Source organism: Dioscorea cayenensis, chromosome 19 (assembly GCF_009730915.1).
Source record: "Dioscorea cayenensis subsp. rotundata cultivar TDr96_F1 chromosome 19, TDr96_F1_v2_PseudoChromosome.rev07_lg8_w22 25.fasta, whole genome shotgun sequence".
Classification (NCBI taxonomy): Eukaryota; Viridiplantae; Streptophyta; class Magnoliopsida; order Dioscoreales; family Dioscoreaceae; genus Dioscorea; species Dioscorea cayenensis.
In genome coordinates, this window is record NC_052489.1 from 511541 (window position 1) to 530784 (window position 19244).

At 37.9% G+C, this 19244-nt stretch overlaps 1 protein-coding gene across 2 annotated transcripts; it reads left to right on the plus strand.

Annotated features, from left to right (window-relative positions):
* The first annotated feature begins 615 nt into the window (after positions 1–615).
* Positions 616–18894, plus strand: LOC120283580 (protein SPIRRIG). Of its 2 annotated transcripts, none has more exons than XM_039290287.1 (19): positions 616–1146; positions 2671–2740; positions 2833–2918; positions 3219–3405; positions 3649–3705; positions 5002–5178; positions 5576–5767; positions 5866–5931; positions 6115–6229; positions 6414–7588; positions 7821–8529; positions 8623–8725; positions 8832–9913; positions 9994–11641; positions 11827–14889; positions 15086–15394; positions 15829–16135; positions 16267–16413; positions 17040–18894. In XM_039290287.1, exons 1-19 carry the CDS (start codon positions 947–949, stop codon positions 18219–18221), a joined length of 10875 nt encoding a protein of 3624 aa, XP_039146221.1. In that variant the 5' UTR covers positions 616–946; the 3' UTR covers positions 18222–18894. The 2 variants fall into 2 exon arrangements, with proteins under 2 accessions (XP_039146221.1, XP_039146222.1); XM_039290288.1 differs by having other exon boundaries at positions 3270–3405.
* Positions 18895–19244: the final 350 nt, after the last annotated feature.

Genomic DNA, 19244 nt, shown 5'->3' on the forward strand with positions numbered 1-19244 from the left:
ATTAACATAATTTAAAATTAAATATATTTAAAGGTTTTGCTTAACGCTCGCTCAAAAATAAATAATTAAATTATTATTTTTTTCACATACGTAATACAAAAATTGTTTGAATCAATTAAAAAAAATATAATTTTTATGAAAGAATATAATTAAGCAAACTATTTGAATTTTTTTAATTTACTTGTCAATGTATAAATTTGATTTTCTCGAGTATTCTATATAACAAAAAGTCAAACTGTTTTCTGACAGCGAGAAAATTGTTTATATAATTAATTAATTAATTAATTAATTATTAAATTATTATTTATTATTTATAAAATCGATTATCTTTGGTTAACCACTATACCTAAAGAGAATCTGAATTTTTTATATCTATATACATAAAATTGGACATGATTTCCTATTTTTTTATTTTTTTATAACAGTACATATATTCAATTCAAATAAAAAAAAATTTTTAAAAAAAAGAAAAAGGAAATAATTTTAAAAAGGAAACAATAAAAATAAAAAAAAAATTTTAAAAAAGGGAAAAAAAAAAGAGGCAAGCGCGTCCACCTGGAGCTCTCTGACGTTTTTAGAGAGAGAGAGAGAGAGAGAGAGAGAGAGAAAGCGCCGCTTTAGAGAGAGAAAGAGAGAGACCGCAAACGACCTCTTCTTCTCGCCTTCCATTCCAAATCATCGCCCCCATTTCTCTCGGAAGCTGCATTGATCTCAGAAATCCGCGTTGAAATCACAGCTAGGCTTGCCTCCAAAGCTATCGGAATCGAACAAGCGCGGTGAAAATCGGGTGGAAATCGGCCGGGAACCAGCCGGATCTGCTGCCCTTTGATCCTGATCCGTTGAACGGGTGATCTTTGCTTCTGGGATTGATTTTCGTGGGTTTTTTTTCGATCGGAAGGGATTTGGAAAGGATTCAGGTTGGTTGGGGTCTTCGGATGAGGACCTCATGTTTCAGTCATCGCGGAAGACGATGAAATGGTCCTCATTGCTCAAGGACATCAAGGAGAAGGTCGGCCTTACGCAATCGCATCCTTCGCCGGATAGAGAGCGGGTTTTTGTTGCCTCTGGACCTGGAGATGCGATCTCTAGAGCTCCCGATCCTACTCCATCCCTCGAGGATCTCTCCCATGCGTCGTCTCCTGCCAGGTCTGTTCTGTTTTCATGCTTGATCGCTCAAAGGTTTCATTTTGATGGGCTTTATTTGCATTTTGACATCGGTTCTCGATCTTCTTCTCTTGCTGATTTGTTGATCGAGAGGATATGGATAGGTTTCTGAGAGGAGAGTTGGAGGAAATCTGAGCTTTTATTTTCTTAGTAGGCATAAGGCTATCATATAGAAAGACAGAATTTTTGAACTTTTGATAGTTACTAGCACAGAAAAACATTGAGCTTTTATTTTATAAACTTGTGTATTTTATTTGCCCGGGGTTTACTTCAAGAAAGGTGCTGGAACTCTCTTGGTGAAATTGATAAATGCAGATCTTAGTTTTCCCCAAAGACAATGTAACGCTTAATGTTTCATCCGTGCACAATATAGCTCTATAGAATATGAGTTTTCCTTTTGCTGCTGCATGAAGTTGATCATCAATTTGTTCTTGCTTTTCTTGGATTATGAAGTTGATCTTAGTGTCATCCGGTGGCTGCTTACTGCAACTTTGAAAAGTTCTACCATAAAAATTGGAATCACCAATGCATACCTTAGCATAAAACCTCCATAATTAGTCTATTTCATTAGGATGCAATGAAATGCTTTAATGGTTATGATATCAAAACCAGTTATTTCTAATTCGTTTGACCATCACGAACATAGTTTTCTGCTAGCTTTTAGCCATGCAAGCTCATAGTAATGATGGCTATTTTCACGAGTCCACTGCCCGATGGACAACTGTTTTTGTCGTGAAGCCTTTCTTTTTCTCCTCAACTTTAGGTCACAATTTTTTATGGTGTTTGTATTTGGACTCTTATGAGCGCTTCGATCTATAAACAATCATTGTTCATGTTTTTAGCAAAATATCCAATATGCTAATTGCCATTGTTTTTATTGATTTGTCGTTTCCAAATTCTTATTACATGAGTACACCGTTAAAGATCCAAATTCTTGTTGATTTGTCGTTTCTTCTTTCCTCAGTGGCTTGTATTTTTTTGCTTCTTTCTTAATTTAAGAAATTTCTGATTGACATTCTGTGCATTACTTGAATTTCAATGCATTTACAGTGAATTATCTATCATTGAAACACGACAAGAAAATTTGTGGACAATGAGCTCTATAGATTCTTCCTGTAGTCTACTTGGTATTGTCCAGCATCACAATCCTCTAGCTAATTAGAAGGGCTTCCAAGTCATATAATAAAAATACAATGACCAATTTATAACTGACATTCGCTAGCTTCCAGTTTAAATTTTGGATCTTTTTATGTTGAACTACCTACCTTAAATTGATATAGAAAGAAACAGGCTGCAAACATGTCTAGAGTTTCCTTTCATTTTGAATGTGATATATTGCATTCTTTGGAATCATATATTTGCTTTCATACTATAAATATTGCTTCTAAACTTGCAATGGTCTTGTGATTTAATATACTCTAACTTTACGGTTTGGAAAAGTTTGGTTCTCATGTTTCAGCCTTTGTGGTATGAGAATGACAGTTTGATTATCGCTTTATAATGCAGAGACAAGCATGATTTGGAATTGGACTTCAAGAAGTTTTGGGAAGAATTCCGCTCTTCCAGCTCTGAGAAGGTCTTTAATTGCCCTGCCATGGCTTGTGAAATGGTCTTGCTGTGAGATTAATATTCATAATCACTGATGTGTTTGCATATGAATCAATGCAGGAGAAAGAAATGGCCTTAAACATGGCTGTTGAAATTTTCTGTAGACTAGTGAAGCAACAATCTAGTGTAGCTCAGTTAGTACCAAAGTAAGAGTTCTTTCCTTTAACCAATTTCATATAATTGCTTGCTTCCATTTTTGATAAACTATCTATATTTTGCACTCTAGGCATATGCTCAAAAATCCTCTTGAAGGAAAATTAGAACTTTCAACTTTGAAAACTACATAGAATTATAACTCATAGCCATATCCCTGGAATTCATAGTTACCCCAAATCTGTATGGAACTTTAATATACAGTGCCATAAGGTTTATGGTTTAGCCTTATACTAATATGCTTGTGTATTTGAAATCTTTGGAACATTACTAATTGCTTCTTGTTTGTGTAGTTGTTCTCTGGATTTCAATTCCTTGCTGACCGATCTTATAATTGCTCTCAGATTAGTGGAAGCGCACATTTTTTCTTTTGTAGTTGGAAGAGCCTTTGTTACTGATGTTGAGAAATTGAGAATCTATAGCAAGGGAAGATCTTTGCATGTTTCAAGTGTCATTGGATTCTTTTCTGAAGTCACAAAGGTTTGCCTTCATCCACATTACATCTGCTTCCTGCAGAATGAAGCTATTTTTTCTTAATAGTTATTTGCAATTGACTTGTACTACATGTTGAAGTGCACTTTTTCAATTCAAAGACATCAAGAAGTGTAACACACAGACCCAAAATTCATAGTTTGTTATAGTTTAAACATGAATTTCATAGCATGGACCCAAATTTTCTTGCACATAAAATTTGAAATTTATGGCTTTATATTTATTCTGCAGGATGGCATTTGTCCTGGTTCTAATTTGTTATATGCAGTGGAAGTTCTTGTTTCTGGGGTATGTGCAAACGTTACTCTTTTAATTTACAATCATTTTGAATTAGTAATTCTTTTATTCATTGTTTTGTTTTGGAATGCCAAAAGATATCACTTTATTCCATGTTAAGATTGTTATGTTTGATGTTTCTTAGTATTTGCATCTATAGTTAGCTTACGTTAGTCCTGTTAGTAAGCAGCACTTGATGAGTTTCTTCTTGTGTTGTCACATTTGTCTTTTAGCGAAAGATCTTTCTGCTTTCTGCGTGCTTCATTCTTGGTACTGTTACATTAACTTATATTGGTATACAATTGCTATTTTGTGCAAGTCTGCAAGGGCATATGGCTGCCTAATTTAAGCTATGCTCTTGGAGTATAGAGAACTGTCTCTTTGGAGAAATAACTAAAAGCTTATCATTTTTTATGACTAAATGAGAGAGAAATTTTTTCATTGATGAATGCACATTGATAATACTCTTGGTTTAGTAGGATGATCAGGGATAAATAGCTGTCTTAGGTCATAGGACTCCTACAGAAAAAAAAAAATAGCAATATGCAGATGATGAATATAGTTTTCCTAGAAGATTTAGCTGACAAATTTTGTAACGAAACCTACTATATATAATGCCTTATGTAATTCCCATGGTTAATTCAAGGTTCTTCTTTTTTTTTTTTTATCTCTTTTGTTGGAGAATGTATACTGAGAAGACGGAGATGAAATTGGGGCAGTTTTCAGGATTTTTAAATGGGGAATAGATTGGGTAGGATTTATTTTGTCTCTCTCTCCTTTTTTTTTCTTTTTAATAAATTTCCATTATCTTAAGTCTCATTGCTTCCTTCATTGGGCACTTCACCATTCCTGTTTTTCTTGCTAGTCTGTGTTGTAGGATTGGCAGCCTTCTCTTTTTTTCTTTCTTTCTTTTTGATTTATTTATTTATTTTTTTATTTTACCATGTGCCAGAACTCCTGTTGGTTTGTAATGTACCTTTTTCACTTAAGTTTGAGTGCTTTAATTGCTTAAATGAATTGAAATGTTATGCTGACTAGTGCAGCAGGCGATGTCTTGCAGCCTATAATTGCTTTTATTAGCTGAAAATTCTTCGTTGCATCAGAAAGCCTCAATTGTGTTAGTGCTATACTTCATTGGTCAATATTCCTCCAAAATGTAAACTTGCACTTACATTTGCTACTTTAGCTTAAAAGCAAACATGCTTGAAAATCCCATCATATTGATATTTGTAGGGACCAAAGCTTATACAGGTGCATTTGCAAAGGGCATAATGATAGGTAATTATTTATAATCTTTTTGTTTGACAGCCGGTTGATAAACAACCATTGTTGGATTCTGGCATTTTATGTTGTCTGATTCAAATCCTCAATGCGCTCCTAAAATCTGATGAGCTGAAGCAAACCAAATCCATGGTTGGTCATGATGAATCAGTTTCAATGGGTGTGCTGAAGGATAAGGATGCTATGCAAGTTCGTCGGCTTGAGGTAGTTGCCTTTTATGAATTTTGCAATCTAAAATTCCATTACGTGCTTTGTGCTATTTTGTTTGGTAGAATGCAATCCATGTACGAAGTCCAAATTGTTCCTTTATATCAAACCGAGTGAAGGCATTTGAGTGTTTTTATATATTATTCATTTCTCTCTAACTTCTGGCACTGCTTGCTGCTCGTTTAAAATTTTCTTATGCGACAGTTAGGTGTAATAATTTCTTAAGTTCAGATCATTTGGAGGTCATTATACCTTGTGCAATATATTTGACTTGCCTCTAGGACCTGCATAGCCAAAATGTCATTCTATTGCTTGAATTTTATATCTAGATTTTACCATTGTAAAACTCAGTTGTGAAGTTCTGGGTGATCTTGTTATGTCTTTTTCTATTCAGGTAGAGGGAAGTGTTGTGCACATCATGAAGGCACTAGCAAGTCATCCTTCAGCTGCTCTAAGTTTGATTGAAGATGACTCACTTCAGGTTCTATTTGAGATGGTGGCAAATGGTTCATTGGCTGTATTTGCACAATTTAGAGAAGGCCTAGTTCCTTTGCACACTATCCAGCTTCATCGACATGCCATGCAGGTTTGTAGATATTTTTGGAGTCCTAAGTTGTTGACAACTGGTTCAATTCTGGGTACTGTCAATTCTTGTGTTTTTATTTACCCTTATGCTCCATGCAGATTCTCGGTCTTCTTCTTGTGAATGACAATGGAAGCACAGCAAGATATATACAAAGGCATCATTTGGTATGCCATTTACTGTGACTTCTCTTTGTATTGCCCTTGCTTTTGATATGTGCAATGCATGCATATGGCATTCCTTCAATCCATTTCGTCTTCTAACCTCTTTCTGGGTAATCTATCAATTTTCAACTCTGTCCTATTTTATATTTGTAACCTTTTCGGGTCTTTTACCAATCATATTTGTAGATAAAAGTTCTTTTAATGGCTGTCAAAGACTTTGACCCGGAGAAGGGTGATCCTGCATACACTATGGGCATAGTAGACTTGCTACTGGAATGTGTTGAATTGTCGTATAGACCTGGTGAGAATACATTCATTTTGTATGTTGCATCTTCTGCTTTGTCTAATTACCTCTATCCTTGTTGTTGATTTAAGCATAACATACTGTAGAATTTATGTTCTTGGTGGTTATGTTTTGTTCATTTAGACAAGTGTTTGATGATTACTTATCTTAATTTGGGTTTTAATTTGTGTGTTATCTGTAGAGGCTGGTTCTGTTAAGCTCAGAGAAGATATACATAATGCCCATGGATATCAGTTTCTTGTACAATTTGCTTTGAAATTATCTGGTTTGCAAACAGCCCAGATCAAAGGTTCTACTTCTGAACCTTCTCTAGAAGCAACATCCCATGCAGTTGTTTCCAACCCTGCTTCTAGTTTGGCTGAGGAGAGTTCTTCTGGGGCAGCTCATGCCTCATCGTCACACTTGTCTCCAGCATTGGCAAGACTACTTGATGTTCTTGTCAATCTAGCACAAACGGGTCCTGAAGCAGACACTTCCCTTGGTATGAAAAATTCAAAAGGTACATATGGAAAGGTTGGAGGCCATAACAGAAGTCGGACACCATCTGCTGATATGATGGGAGATGAGATTTGGGGTAAGGGTAATGCTAAGGTTAAAGATCTTGAAGCCATTCAGATGTTGCAAGATATTTTTCTTAAGGCCGATAGCACAGAACTCCAAGCTGAGGTGTTGAATAGAATGTTCAAAATATTCTCAAGTCATCTTGATAACTATAAGATGTGTCAGCAGTTGAGGACAGTTCCCCTCTTCATTCTGAACATGGCAGGCTTTCCTTCATCATTGCAGGAAATAATACTGAAAATATTGGAATACGCTGTTACTGTTGTGAACTGTGTTCCTGAACAAGAATTGCTTTCACTTTGCTGCTTATTGCAACAACCTATTACATATAGTTTGAAGCATACAATTCTTGCCTTCTTTGTAAAGCTCTTGTCCTTCGATCAGCAATACAAAAAAGTTCTTCGAGAAGTTGGTGTTCTAGAGGTTCTGTTAGATGATTTGAAACAACACAAGCTTTTTACAGGTGCAGAACATGAAAATAAAGACTTTAGCATCTTGGAGAGAAAATCTGGTTCAAGTAGTTTTAAGAAACACATGGACAATAAAGATGCCATTCTTTCTTCACCCAAACTTATGGCGTCTGGCTCTGGGAAGTTTCCTGTATTTGAGGATGAAAGGACAATTTCTGTCGCATGGGACTGCCTATTCTCATTATTAAAAAAAGCAGAAGCAAACCAACAAGCATTCCGATTGTCTAATGGGGTTGCTGTAGTTCTTCCGTTTTTGGCATCAGAGGACCATCGTCCTGGGGTTTTGCGTTTGTTAACTTGTCTGATCATTGAAGATGCTATCCAGGTTAGTGTCATATCTGACAGGCATAACCTTGATTTATGTGCTTCTTGGTAAAACTTGTCTGTGAATCAATTTTCTGTTCATTAGTTTATCTTCATTACTCGATATTGTCTTGTTATCATTCTTATAAAGTCAGTAAACTCAGTCTTCTCAATTTGTATGAATAATGCTATAGTCGATAATACCAATTCAACAATTTTTATTTTTTCTAGATACTGATGGTTTAATTTTTCAGGCTCATTCAGAGGAATTAGGAACTCTAGTTGAAATTCTCAAAAGTGGGATGATAACAGGTGTATCTGGATCTCAGTATAAACTTCAGAATGATGCGAAGTGTGATACTTTTGGGGCATTGTGGCGCATGCTTGGAGCTAATACTTCAGCTCAACGTGTTTTTGGAGAAACCACCGGGTTTTCCCTTTTATTGACTACTTTGCACAGTTTTCAGCTTGGAGAAGAACATGGAGAAAAACCAGCTACTCTATTGGATTATCTGAAGGTTTTCATTTTTCTGTTGCGTGTTATGACGGCTGGTGTATGCAATAATGCGATTAATAGATTAAGACTTCATACTGTCCTGTCATCACAAACCTTTTATGATCTTCTTTGTGAGTCGGGTTTGCTTTGTGTGGATTGTGAGAAACAAGTTATCCAGGTATTGTTGGAGCTTGCACTTGAAATTGTTCTTCCTCCATCCACCATGTTTCAAACAGATAGCTCTCCAACATCAGATAATTTTGAGGAGTATGCAGAAAGTTTTCTTTCAAGCGCATCTCTTAATTCTAATAGGTTTGAGAAGGAGAGAGTATACAATGCTAGTGCTATTGCAGTGCTTATTCGTTCCTTGTTACTCTTTACACCAAAAGTGCAGCTGGATATACTGACCTTTGTTGAAAAACTTTCTGAGGCCAGTCCATTCAATCAGGAGAACTTAACATCAGTAGGTGAGAGAAAAAGAAAAAATATTATTTGTGTAAACATGATTTGTGTCTTTAATTTTTCCATTCAAATATTAGTCTCTGTTCCCTTGAATATAGGTTGCGTCGGACTTCTGCTAGAGACAGTGAGCCCATTTCTTTTGGGTTCATCCTCATTGCTTACGCAAGCTTTGCGGATCGTGGAGATACTAGGATCTTACAGGTTAGTATTCTGTTTGTTTTGTTCATAACTATTCCTAAAATATGCTATTATCTACCTAGAATTGTTTGTGCATTTCTTGTCATAGATAACCATACTTCTTTAACAGGCTATCTTCTTCGGAGCTCCGAACTCTTTTTCGTTATACACTTCAAAAGAAAATGAAAAGTTCAAGTCCTCTTATTGTTGCTATGATGGAGAAGTTAGTCCATAGGGAAGATTTAAGGTCGGCCAATGTTTCTCTTGGTCCATTTGTTGAGATGGACATGAGCAAAATCGGGCATGCTTCTATTCAAGTGCCTTTAGGGGAAAGAACATGGCCTCCTGCTGCTGGATATTCCTTTGTATGCTGGTTTCAGTGTCAAAATTTCTCAAAGAGCCAAGTCAAAGAATCAGATCAATCATTAACAAAGGGTTCTGGTAGGAATATATTGCGTATTTTTTCAGTGGGTTCAGGTGATGATGCCAATACATTGTATGCAGAACTCTACCTTCAAAACAATGGTTTGATAACCCTCGCAACCAGCAACTCTTCATCGCTGTCATTTCCTGGTGTGGAAATGGAAGAGGGAAGGTGGCATCACCTTGCAGTTGTTCACAGCAAACCTAATGCATTAGCAGGACTATTCCAGGCCAGTATAGCATATCTTTACCTTGATGGAAAATTAATACATACTGGAAAGCTTGGGTACTCACCTTCTCCAGGTGGTAAATCCTTGCAAGTTACTCTTGGTACTCCGGTTTCCCGTTCAAAAGTTTCAGACTTCTCATGGAGGTTGCGTTCCTGTTATCTCTTTGAAGAGGTGCTCTCCTCAGGCTGCATATGTTTCATGTACATTCTTGGTCAGGGATATAGTGGGCTATTCCAGGACACAGATCTATTGAGATTTGTGCCAAACCAAGCTTGTGGCGGGGGTAGCATGGCAATCTTAGATTCTTTGGATGCTGAACTACGCACAGTTTCAAATATGCAGAGGATTGATGGTTCTAATAAACAAGGAACTCCTAAATCTGATGGCAGTGGGATTGTGTGGGACCTGGAAAGGTTAACAAATCTGTCATTACAGTTATCCGGGAAGAAGCTTATATTTGCATTTGATGGAACGACATCAGAAGCATTTAGGGCATCTGGAACACTATCCATGCTCAATCTTGTTGATCCCATGTCAACTGCTGCTTCCCCCATTGGCGGTTTGTATTTCCTGAGCTCTGTTTACACTTATGTATTATATGACCCTTTTAAGCTAATTCTTATCTTTTATGTTATGCAGGTATACCACGCTATGGTCGTCTTAATGGAGATGTTTATATTTGCAGTCAGTGCATAATTGGAGATAGCATCCGCATAGTTGGTGGAATGGCAGTTGTCCTTGCTCTTGTTGAAGCTGCTGAAACCAAGGATATGTTGCATATGTCTTTGGCGTTACTTGCATGCTCGCTAAATCAGAGTCCTCAGAATGTGCAGGAAATGCAGGCATTGAGAGGGTATCACTTGCTTGCTCTGTTCCTTCATCGTAGAATGACCTTGTTCGACATGCAGTCACTTGAGATCTTTTTCCAAATAGCAGCATGTGAGGCCTCCTTTCCTGAGCCACAGAAGTTGCAAGCAAACCGACCTGGAACCTCCCCTTTTCAGGTCTCCCCAGAGTCCAGCCTTCAGGATCTTACCTTGGCAAAATTTTCTGATGAAATTTCCTCCTTTGGATCTCATGTAGATCTGGATGATTACTCTGTGCATAAGGACACGTTTAGCCATATTTCAGAGCTTGAAAACTCAGATTTGCCAGCAGAAACTGTAAATTGTATTGTGCTGTCAAATGCAGATATGGTGGAGCATGTCCTACTGGATTGGACGCTGTGGGTTGCTGCTCCTGTTTCCATTCAAATAACACTACTTGGCTTTCTTGAGCGGTTGGTTTCCATGCATTGGTATAGAAATCATAACCTTACAATCTTACGTCAGATCAATCTTGTCCAGCATCTACTCGTAACTCTGCAAAGGGGTGATGTGGAAATTCCTGTTTTGGAAAAGCTGGTGGTCTTGCTAGGTGTTATTCTAGAGGATGGCTTTTTACCTTCTGAGTTGGAACTTGTTGTCAGGTTTGTGATCATGACATTCGACCCCCCTGCACTGATGCCAAACCATCAAATTATTCGGGAGATGATGGGTAAGCATGTTATTGTTAGGAACATGCTGTTGGAGATGCTTATCGACCTACAAGTGACCATTAATTCTGAGGAATTACTTGAGCAGTGGCACAAGATTGTTTCATCCAAGTTGATCACATACTTTCTTGATGAAGCTGTCCATCCAACCAGTATGAGATGGATCATAACTCTTCTTGGAGTGAGCCTTGCTTCTTCTCCAACATTTTCCCTTAAGTTTCGCAACAGTGGAGGCTACCAAGGGTTAGCACGTGTACTTTCCAGTTTTTATGATTCTCCAGAAATATATTACATACTTTTCTGTTTAATATTTGGAAAGGATGTCTATCCAAGAGTACCAGAAGTCCGCATGTTGGATTTTCATGCCCTTATGCCTAGTGATGGGAACCAAGAAGAGTTGAGATTTGTGGAGCTTTTAGATTCTGTGATTCCAATGGCGAAATCCACATTTGACAGATTGAGTGTGCAGTTAATGCTTGCTCACCAAAATGGCAATCTCACACACCTCAGTAGCTTTGTTGCAGATCTTGTAGAAGCATCAGCTGACACCTCTGGAGAACTCCAAGGTGAAGCTCTAATGCATAAAACATATGCAGCTCGCTTGATGGGTGGGGAAGCAGCAGCCCCTGCCACTGCTACTTCAATTTTGCGGTTCATGGTTGACCTGGCCAAAATGTGTGCCCCATTTTCTGCTGTATGCAGGCAGGCAGAATTTCTTGGCAATTGTGTGGATTTATATTTTTCATGTGTAAGGTTAGTGAAATACTAGTCAACTTTGTGCTTGTCTTGTGAACATTTTTCTTTTAGACCCTCATCTGGCTTTGCAATGAAAGTAGGCTTTCTTCATCTTTAAATGGAAGCATATTGGATATAGATTTCATAATTACCGACTGCAGTTGTTATTATTGTGTAACTAATAGTAGTTTTATTCTTTCCAGGGCTGATTCTGCAATGAAGATGGCAAAAGACCTTACAAGTGGAGCTCCTGATGAGAGTAACTTGAACGATAATGATGATAACCAGAGCTCTCAAAATACTTTTTCTAGTTTGCCTGTGGATCAGGAGATGTCTGTAAAGACTTCCATGAGCATTGGAAGTTATCCGCAGGAGCAAAAGAGCACAAACTCTGATGATGTGGTTGGACTACAAAATGAAACTGTGGATGTTCATGAAGTGAATAGAGGTGCTTCAGTGCATCTTGAGTCCAGCAACTCTTCGCCTGAAGATATCCTATCTCTGAAAGACTTTGGTGAGGCAAGTATAACACCAATCTCAGTTGCTTCCATTGCTCATGGAAATAATTTTCCCAATTCTAATGGGAATATGGATCTCACTGAATCGACTGAGTCATTTGGTTCTGCATCATTAATTGTACCTGATTCGCCTGTCCTTTCTGAGAAGTCAAATTCCAAAATAGTGCAGACACCTACTTCTTCCCCTGTGGTTGGTTCAACATCATTATTTGGCAGCATAGGGAGTAACAGTGAATCCAAAGCAGAACTAACTACAACTGCATCAATGAAATCTTCAATTTCTCTTAATGAATTTCACACGTCACTTGAATTGAAGGGGGATTCACAACGGTCATTGGTGAACGCGTTATTTCCCATCAGTGCAAAGCTTCTGCTTGAAATTGAGGAGTCAGGTTACAGTGGTGGTCCTTGTTCTGCAGGAGCACATTCTGTGTTAGATCTTATTGCAGAAGTTCTTGCGGATATCATTGCAGAACAGCTAAAAGCAACCCAGTTTGTCGAGGGCATTTTAGATGCTGCTCTGCAATACGTGGATGCAGAGACTGCCTTGGTTTTCCAAGGTTTGTGTCTAAGTAGATTGATGAATTTCCTAGAAAGGCGTCTCTTGCGAGATGATGAGGAAGAAGATAAAAGACTTGATAAAAGTCGCTGGTCTGTTAACTTAGATGCTCTTTGCGGTTTGGTTGTAGATCGTGTATATCTGGGCTCTTTTCCTCAACCTGTAGGAGTATTAAGAACTCTGGAGTTTCTATTGTCGATGTTACAACTTGCCAACAAAGACGGTCGTGTTGAAGAAGCAGAACCTGCAGGAAAAAGCCGCTTAGCAATCACAAGGGGAGGCAGGCAACTTGAATCTTATGTACAGAGCATTTTCAAAAGCACAAATCGCATGATAATGTATTGTTTCCTGCCTTCTTTTCTGACATCAATTGGTGAGGAGGATTTTCTTTCACGTCTGGGATTCCTGACAGATAATGTGAAGATTTCCCCTCCCCAATCTATACAAGATGAGTCTGTTGTGGATATCAGTGCAGTTCTGCAGTTGCTTGTGGCCAACAAGAGACTTATTCTTTGTCCAAGCAATCTTGATAATGATTTGATTTGCTGTCTTTGTATAAATCTAATCTCTCTTTTCCGTGATAAGAGGCAAAATGCACAAAACCTGGCAATAGATCTAATGAAGTATCTTCTATTGCATCGCCGCTCTGCTCTTGAGGACTTGCTTGTATCCAAACCTAACCAAGGTCAATATTTGGATGTTCTTCGAGGAGGTTTTGACAAATTACTGACAGGAAGTACATCTATGTTTCTTGTATGGCTTGAACGCTCTGAGCATAATATTAATCAAGTACTGGAACAATGTGCTGCTATTATGTGGGTGCAGCGGGTTGCTGGGTCAGCGAAATTTCCTGGTGTGAGAATAAAAACCATGGAAGACAGGCACAAGAAAGAAATGGTGAAAAAGTTGCAGCCATCAAAGGCAGATCTGAAGCATTGGGAGCAGGTAAATGAGCGGAGGTATGCACTTGAGTTAGTTCGTGATCTAATGTCAACTGAGCTTAGGGTCATTCGTCAAGATAAGTATGGATGGGTTCTTCATGCTGAGAGTGAATGGCAAACACACATCCAACAACTTGTTCATGAAAGAGGGATTTTCCCTATTCATAGTTGTTTGGAATCAGAATGGCAACTTTGTCCCATTGAAGGGCCATATCGCATGCGCAAGAAGCTTGAGCGTTGCAAATTGAAAGTTGACATTATTCAGAATGTAATCTCCAGAGGTGTGGAGTTGGAAAACACAAAACTCAAGAAAGAAAAGCTTGAGAATGGTTCAGGTAACTCTGGATCTGATTCAGAGTCAGGTTTTAACTTATTTTCAGATGGTGCTAAGCAGAAGTCTCTTGAGCTTGGAGAGGATGAAGAAGAATCTTACTTTAAGGATGCAGATGAGCTTAAAGCTGAAGGCTCTGAATCTGCTCACATTGGGTGGAATGATGACCGATGTAGCAGCATGAATGAACCAAGCCTTCACTCTGCTATGGACTTTGGTGCTGCATCTAGTGCATTTTCAGTTCCAACTACAGATGTTCTGAACAGCAAATCTGATGTGGGCTCTATGAGACAGTCATCTTCGATAAGAGTTGAAGATGCAAGAGGATCAGATGACAAGTCAGAAAAGGAACTGCATGATAATGGTGAATATCTCATCAGACCTTACCTTGAACCTCTTGAGAGAATACGGTTCAAATACAATTGTGAACGTGTTGCGGGGTTGGACAAACATGATGGTATTTTTTTAATAGGAGAACTCTGTTTATATGTTATTGAGAATTTTTACATAGATGAGTCTGGGTGCATCTGCGAAAAGGAAAGTGAAGATGATTTGTCTGTGATCGATCAAGCTTTGGGTGTAAAGAAGGATCTTTCTGTCAATGTTGACTTCCAGATAAAATCACCTTCTTCATGGAGCATGTCAGTCAGGACATTTGTTGGTGGAAGAGCATGGGCTTATAATGGAGGTGCATGGGGAAAGGAGAAGGCATGTAACAGTGGTAATCTTCCCCATCCATGGCATATGTGGAAGCTTGATAGTGTTTATGAGCTCCTGAAACGTGATTACCAGCTGCGTCCTGTTGCTGTTGAGATATTTAGCACAGATGGGTGTAATGATCTTCTTGTGTTCCATAAAAAAGAGAGGGAGGAAGTTTTCAAAAATTTGATAGCCATGAACCTTCCGCGGAACAGCACGTATGTACATCTACTCATTTCTCTTTCTTTACTCATGTTATTCTTACAGTTACAGTTTATTTTTATTGTTGTTGTTGTTATTATTATTATTTGAGCATTTCTCTTATTTTTATTACATCAAAATGACTGATAACATTCATGACTATTATAAACAGTGCGTGATATTTAGATTTGATTATAAGAAATGCTTGGACAGGTTGGACACAACGATTTCCGGTTCTTCAAAACAAGAGAGCAATGAGGGAAGCCGACTTTTCAAGCTCATGGCCAAGTCCTTTTCCAAGAGGTGGCAAAATGGAGAAATTAGCAATTTTCAGTACCTCATGCATCTCAATACTCTAGCAGGACGTGGTTATAGTGACCTCACACAGTACCCGGTATTTCCCTGGGTTCTTGCTGACTATGAGAGTGATGTTCTAGACCTGTCAAATTCTCGATCCTTCCGGAAGCTCGACAAACCAATGGGATGCCAAACAGTGGAGGGAGAAGAGGAATTTAAAAAGAGGTAATCGTCTTAATTTTAATCATGATCTTTAATTAATTTTGGCAAATTATTCAAAAATCCTAAGAGGAAGTTTTTATTCTTTATTAGTTCCTCCTTTCTATTGGCATGATTGTAAATAGAAATGACAAATGTTAAACATAAACTAACGGTGTCAATTATAAATGAAAAATATTATTGAAAATTGACAAATATTAATTGAAAAAGGAGGAACATTAAATTGAAATATAGACTGTCAACATATACTAGTGAATTTAAACAGAAATAAGAAGGTGATATAAAAGCCAGAAATTGATTGGGAAGAAGGCAATGGAGATATAGAAGGAAGAAAAAACCTCCAAGGAGTTATAATTAGTGTTCTTTGAATTAAATTTTTTTCTTTTCATTACTGAAACTTCTAACCATGTTATCTTTGTCTACCTCAATGGCATATCCAGATATGAAAGCTGGGATGACCCTGATGTACCCAAATTTCATTATGGTTCTCATTATTCTAGTGCGGGGATTGTTCTTTTCTATCTTCTAAGATTGCCACCATTCAGTACTGAAAACCAGACTCTACAAGGTGGGCAATTTGACCATGCGGACCGTTTATTCAACAGTGTTAGAGATACATGGTTAAGTGCAGCTGGAAAGGGTAACACATCTGACGTCAAGGAACTAATTCCTGAGTTCTTTTACATGCCTGAGTTTCTGGAGAACAGGTTTAATCTTGATTTGGGAGAAAAGCAGTCAGGAGAGAAGGTGAATTACAATGGGTTTCTCCCTAACGTTTATATTTTGTTTGATTCCTACTGTAAATATGTTACTTCTCTAGTATTTTGTCTATGATTACAAGATTGTTTTGTGGAGAATCACCTTGAAGCTGTTCTCAGGTTGGTGATGTTCTTTTGCCCCCTTGGGCAAAAGGAAGTGCAAGAGAATTCATCAAGAAGCACCGTGAAGCATTGGAATCAGATTATGTTTCTGAAAATTTGCACCATTGGATAGATCTTATATTCGGGTATAAGCAAAGGGGCAAGGTAATTAATATCCTATTACCTTGAGATAATATGCCACTAGTACATATATATATATATATATATAATATCCAAGTTCTTTTGATTCTTATTCTGAAACCTTTAACTCATGAAGATAAAAAGGATACTAAAGTGTGAATTTGGTTGGGCATGCATGTATCTATTTTGCTGCCTAGGGATGCAATACTGTTGGATTGTGATAGGGGTAACACATTTCAAGCTTGATCCATTATAGGATTGTCTGAAAAGCAAAATTTAATCTCAGTCAATTTTAAGGGCACATCAGGTTGGATTTTGCTTATTTTATTCTATTGGAACTTTTGTGGTGAATCAGGCTATGAACAATCCAAACAAATCCATAAGAAAAGTATCTAGAAAGAATTTAAACCAGCCAAGATTCAGTGAAGTTGTTTTCAATTGTTTTATTTAATCATGCTGTACTAAATAAGTTGAAATATATATTTTGTGGCATCTCTCTATTTATTTATGCTCCTAGTTAATGTTGTAATTACCATAAAAGCAGAGCTATTTGTGGCACAATCTTAGAATTTGCTATGTTCTCTGGATCAAAAATATTTAATTTCTCTTGTGAAGGGTCTGAACTTCTCTATATTTTTAAAATCTCATAGGCAGCTGAAGATGCTGTTAATGTCTTCTATCACTACACATATGAAGGAAGTGTAGACATTGATTCAGTTTCAGATCCTGCAATGAAAGCATCAATTCTAGCTCAAATCAATCATTTTGGTCAGACGCCGAAGCAGTTATTCCTCAAGCCTCATGTTAAACGGCGAACTGACAGAAAAGTACCCCCTCATCCACTCCGTTACAGTGCTCATCTGGCTCCTCATGAGATCCGCAAGAGCTCTGGGTCCATTACTCAGATTGTCACCTTCCATGAAAAGATTCTCATTGCTGGGGCCAATAACTTACTCAAGCCAACAACATACAGCAAGTATATTGCGTGGGGTTTTCCTGATCGAAGTTTGAGGATTATGAGTTATGACCAGGACCGGCTCCTTGCAACCCATGAGAGCCTTCATGGAGGGAACCAGATACAATGTGCTGGGGTGAGCCAAGATGGTCAGGTTCTGGTCACCGGGGGAGATGATGGCGTGGTCGCAGTTTGGAGATTCGCCAAAGATGGGGTTCAAGGTCAGCGTAGCCTGCGATTAGAGAGAGCTCTATGTGCTCACACTGCTAAAATTACATGCCTCTATGTCAGCCATCCTTACACACTTATTGTGAGTGGTTCTGATGATTGCAGTGTTATTCTATGGGATCTGAGTAGTCTAGCCTTTGTGAAACAGCTCCCTGAGTTCCCCACACCAGTTTCAGCTGTCCATGTGAATGATCTAACTGGAGAGATCTTAACAGCTGCTGGGGTCATGCTTGCAGTCTGGAGTGTCAACGGAGACTGTCTTGCTGTTGTGAATACCTCTCAGCTTCCGTCAGACATGATCTTATCAGTGGCGAGTGCAATCTACTCGGACTGGCAGGATACAAACTGGTACGTGACAGGCCACAAAAGTGGTGCTGTCAAGGTGTGGAACATGGTGCATTTTAGTTCAGAAGATGCGAATGGGAAGGGCCGGACACCGACTGAGGGCATGGGAGGCTTGAGTTTCCACGGGAAGGCTCCGGAGTACAAGTTACTACTCCATAAAGTGCTCAAACGCCACAAAGATCCTGTCACCGCACTACACATTACTAACGATCTCAAGCAGTTACTGAGCGGTGATTCCGGCGGCCGCTTGGTCTCCTGGACTATACAAGAAGAAAGCTTGAAAGCTTTGCATGGTACGGGGTGATGATCCCTCGACAGAACCATTGCTGATCCTTAAATTCTTATGTGGGGTTAGCATTCAGGGATTTATTCGGTTCCCCGATTCAGATAGAACGATAAGAGCTGGCCTCGAAATGGTTTGAAAATGCGTGCCTGATATTGGAATGCTTTGCTACAAAATCAACAAAAGGATATGCTAACTTCAACAAAGAAGTTCAGGTTAAATTATAACTGCTAACAGAAAGAAAGAGAAAAATGGTTGCTCTCATCATTTTGTTCTTTGGGGGAAGGCTTGTTCCTCACAGTCGGAATTTCCGTCTTTTTCTGGTTTATGTGCATCAAAGCTCTGCTGGTTTACCTGTTTTTGGTGTGAATAGGTGGTAACCAATGTGTTTGTAAAATTGTATAGAATGTGTTTTATGGGGGTTGAAGAATCAAATCAAAAATGGGAAGACATGAACAAATATTGGTTTCAATTTGCTTGTTCATGTTGTTGATTCTTTCTTAGGGTGTGATTTTGTCACCCGTTTGGATCAACTGCAACTTTCCTCATCTCTCTTTTTATTTTTATTTTTATTTTTTAATTTTTTTTAGGAAGTCTTCCCATTTATTTCTAAACTTATTATTCTAAATTGTTGTGTTGGTATGTTTATTATTGTACTGGTTTTATTATTGCCTAATCAAATTTTTGTGTGATAGTTAGTATGTATGAGTTTTATAAACAGCTTTTTATGCATTGTAGACATTAATATGGAAAGATGGTTTGTGTGTTTCAGAACCTGATGATTTATTTGGTGCAAACAGTTATTTCACTGTCTTTATATTTTATTTTATTTTTTTTTATGAAAAAAATTTTAACTTCAAAAGAAATTTTCTATTAATCAAAAGTGCTTCCAATGATTAAAAAGCTTTTCTAAAATTAGACCTTATATTCTTGGGTATATTTAACTTTTGCAAAATGTTATTCCCTTCTCGTCGTTCTTTTTTATAGGTTACAAATCCATGTTTTTTTTATTTGTCATTTTTAAATATTTAAAAATATTTATTA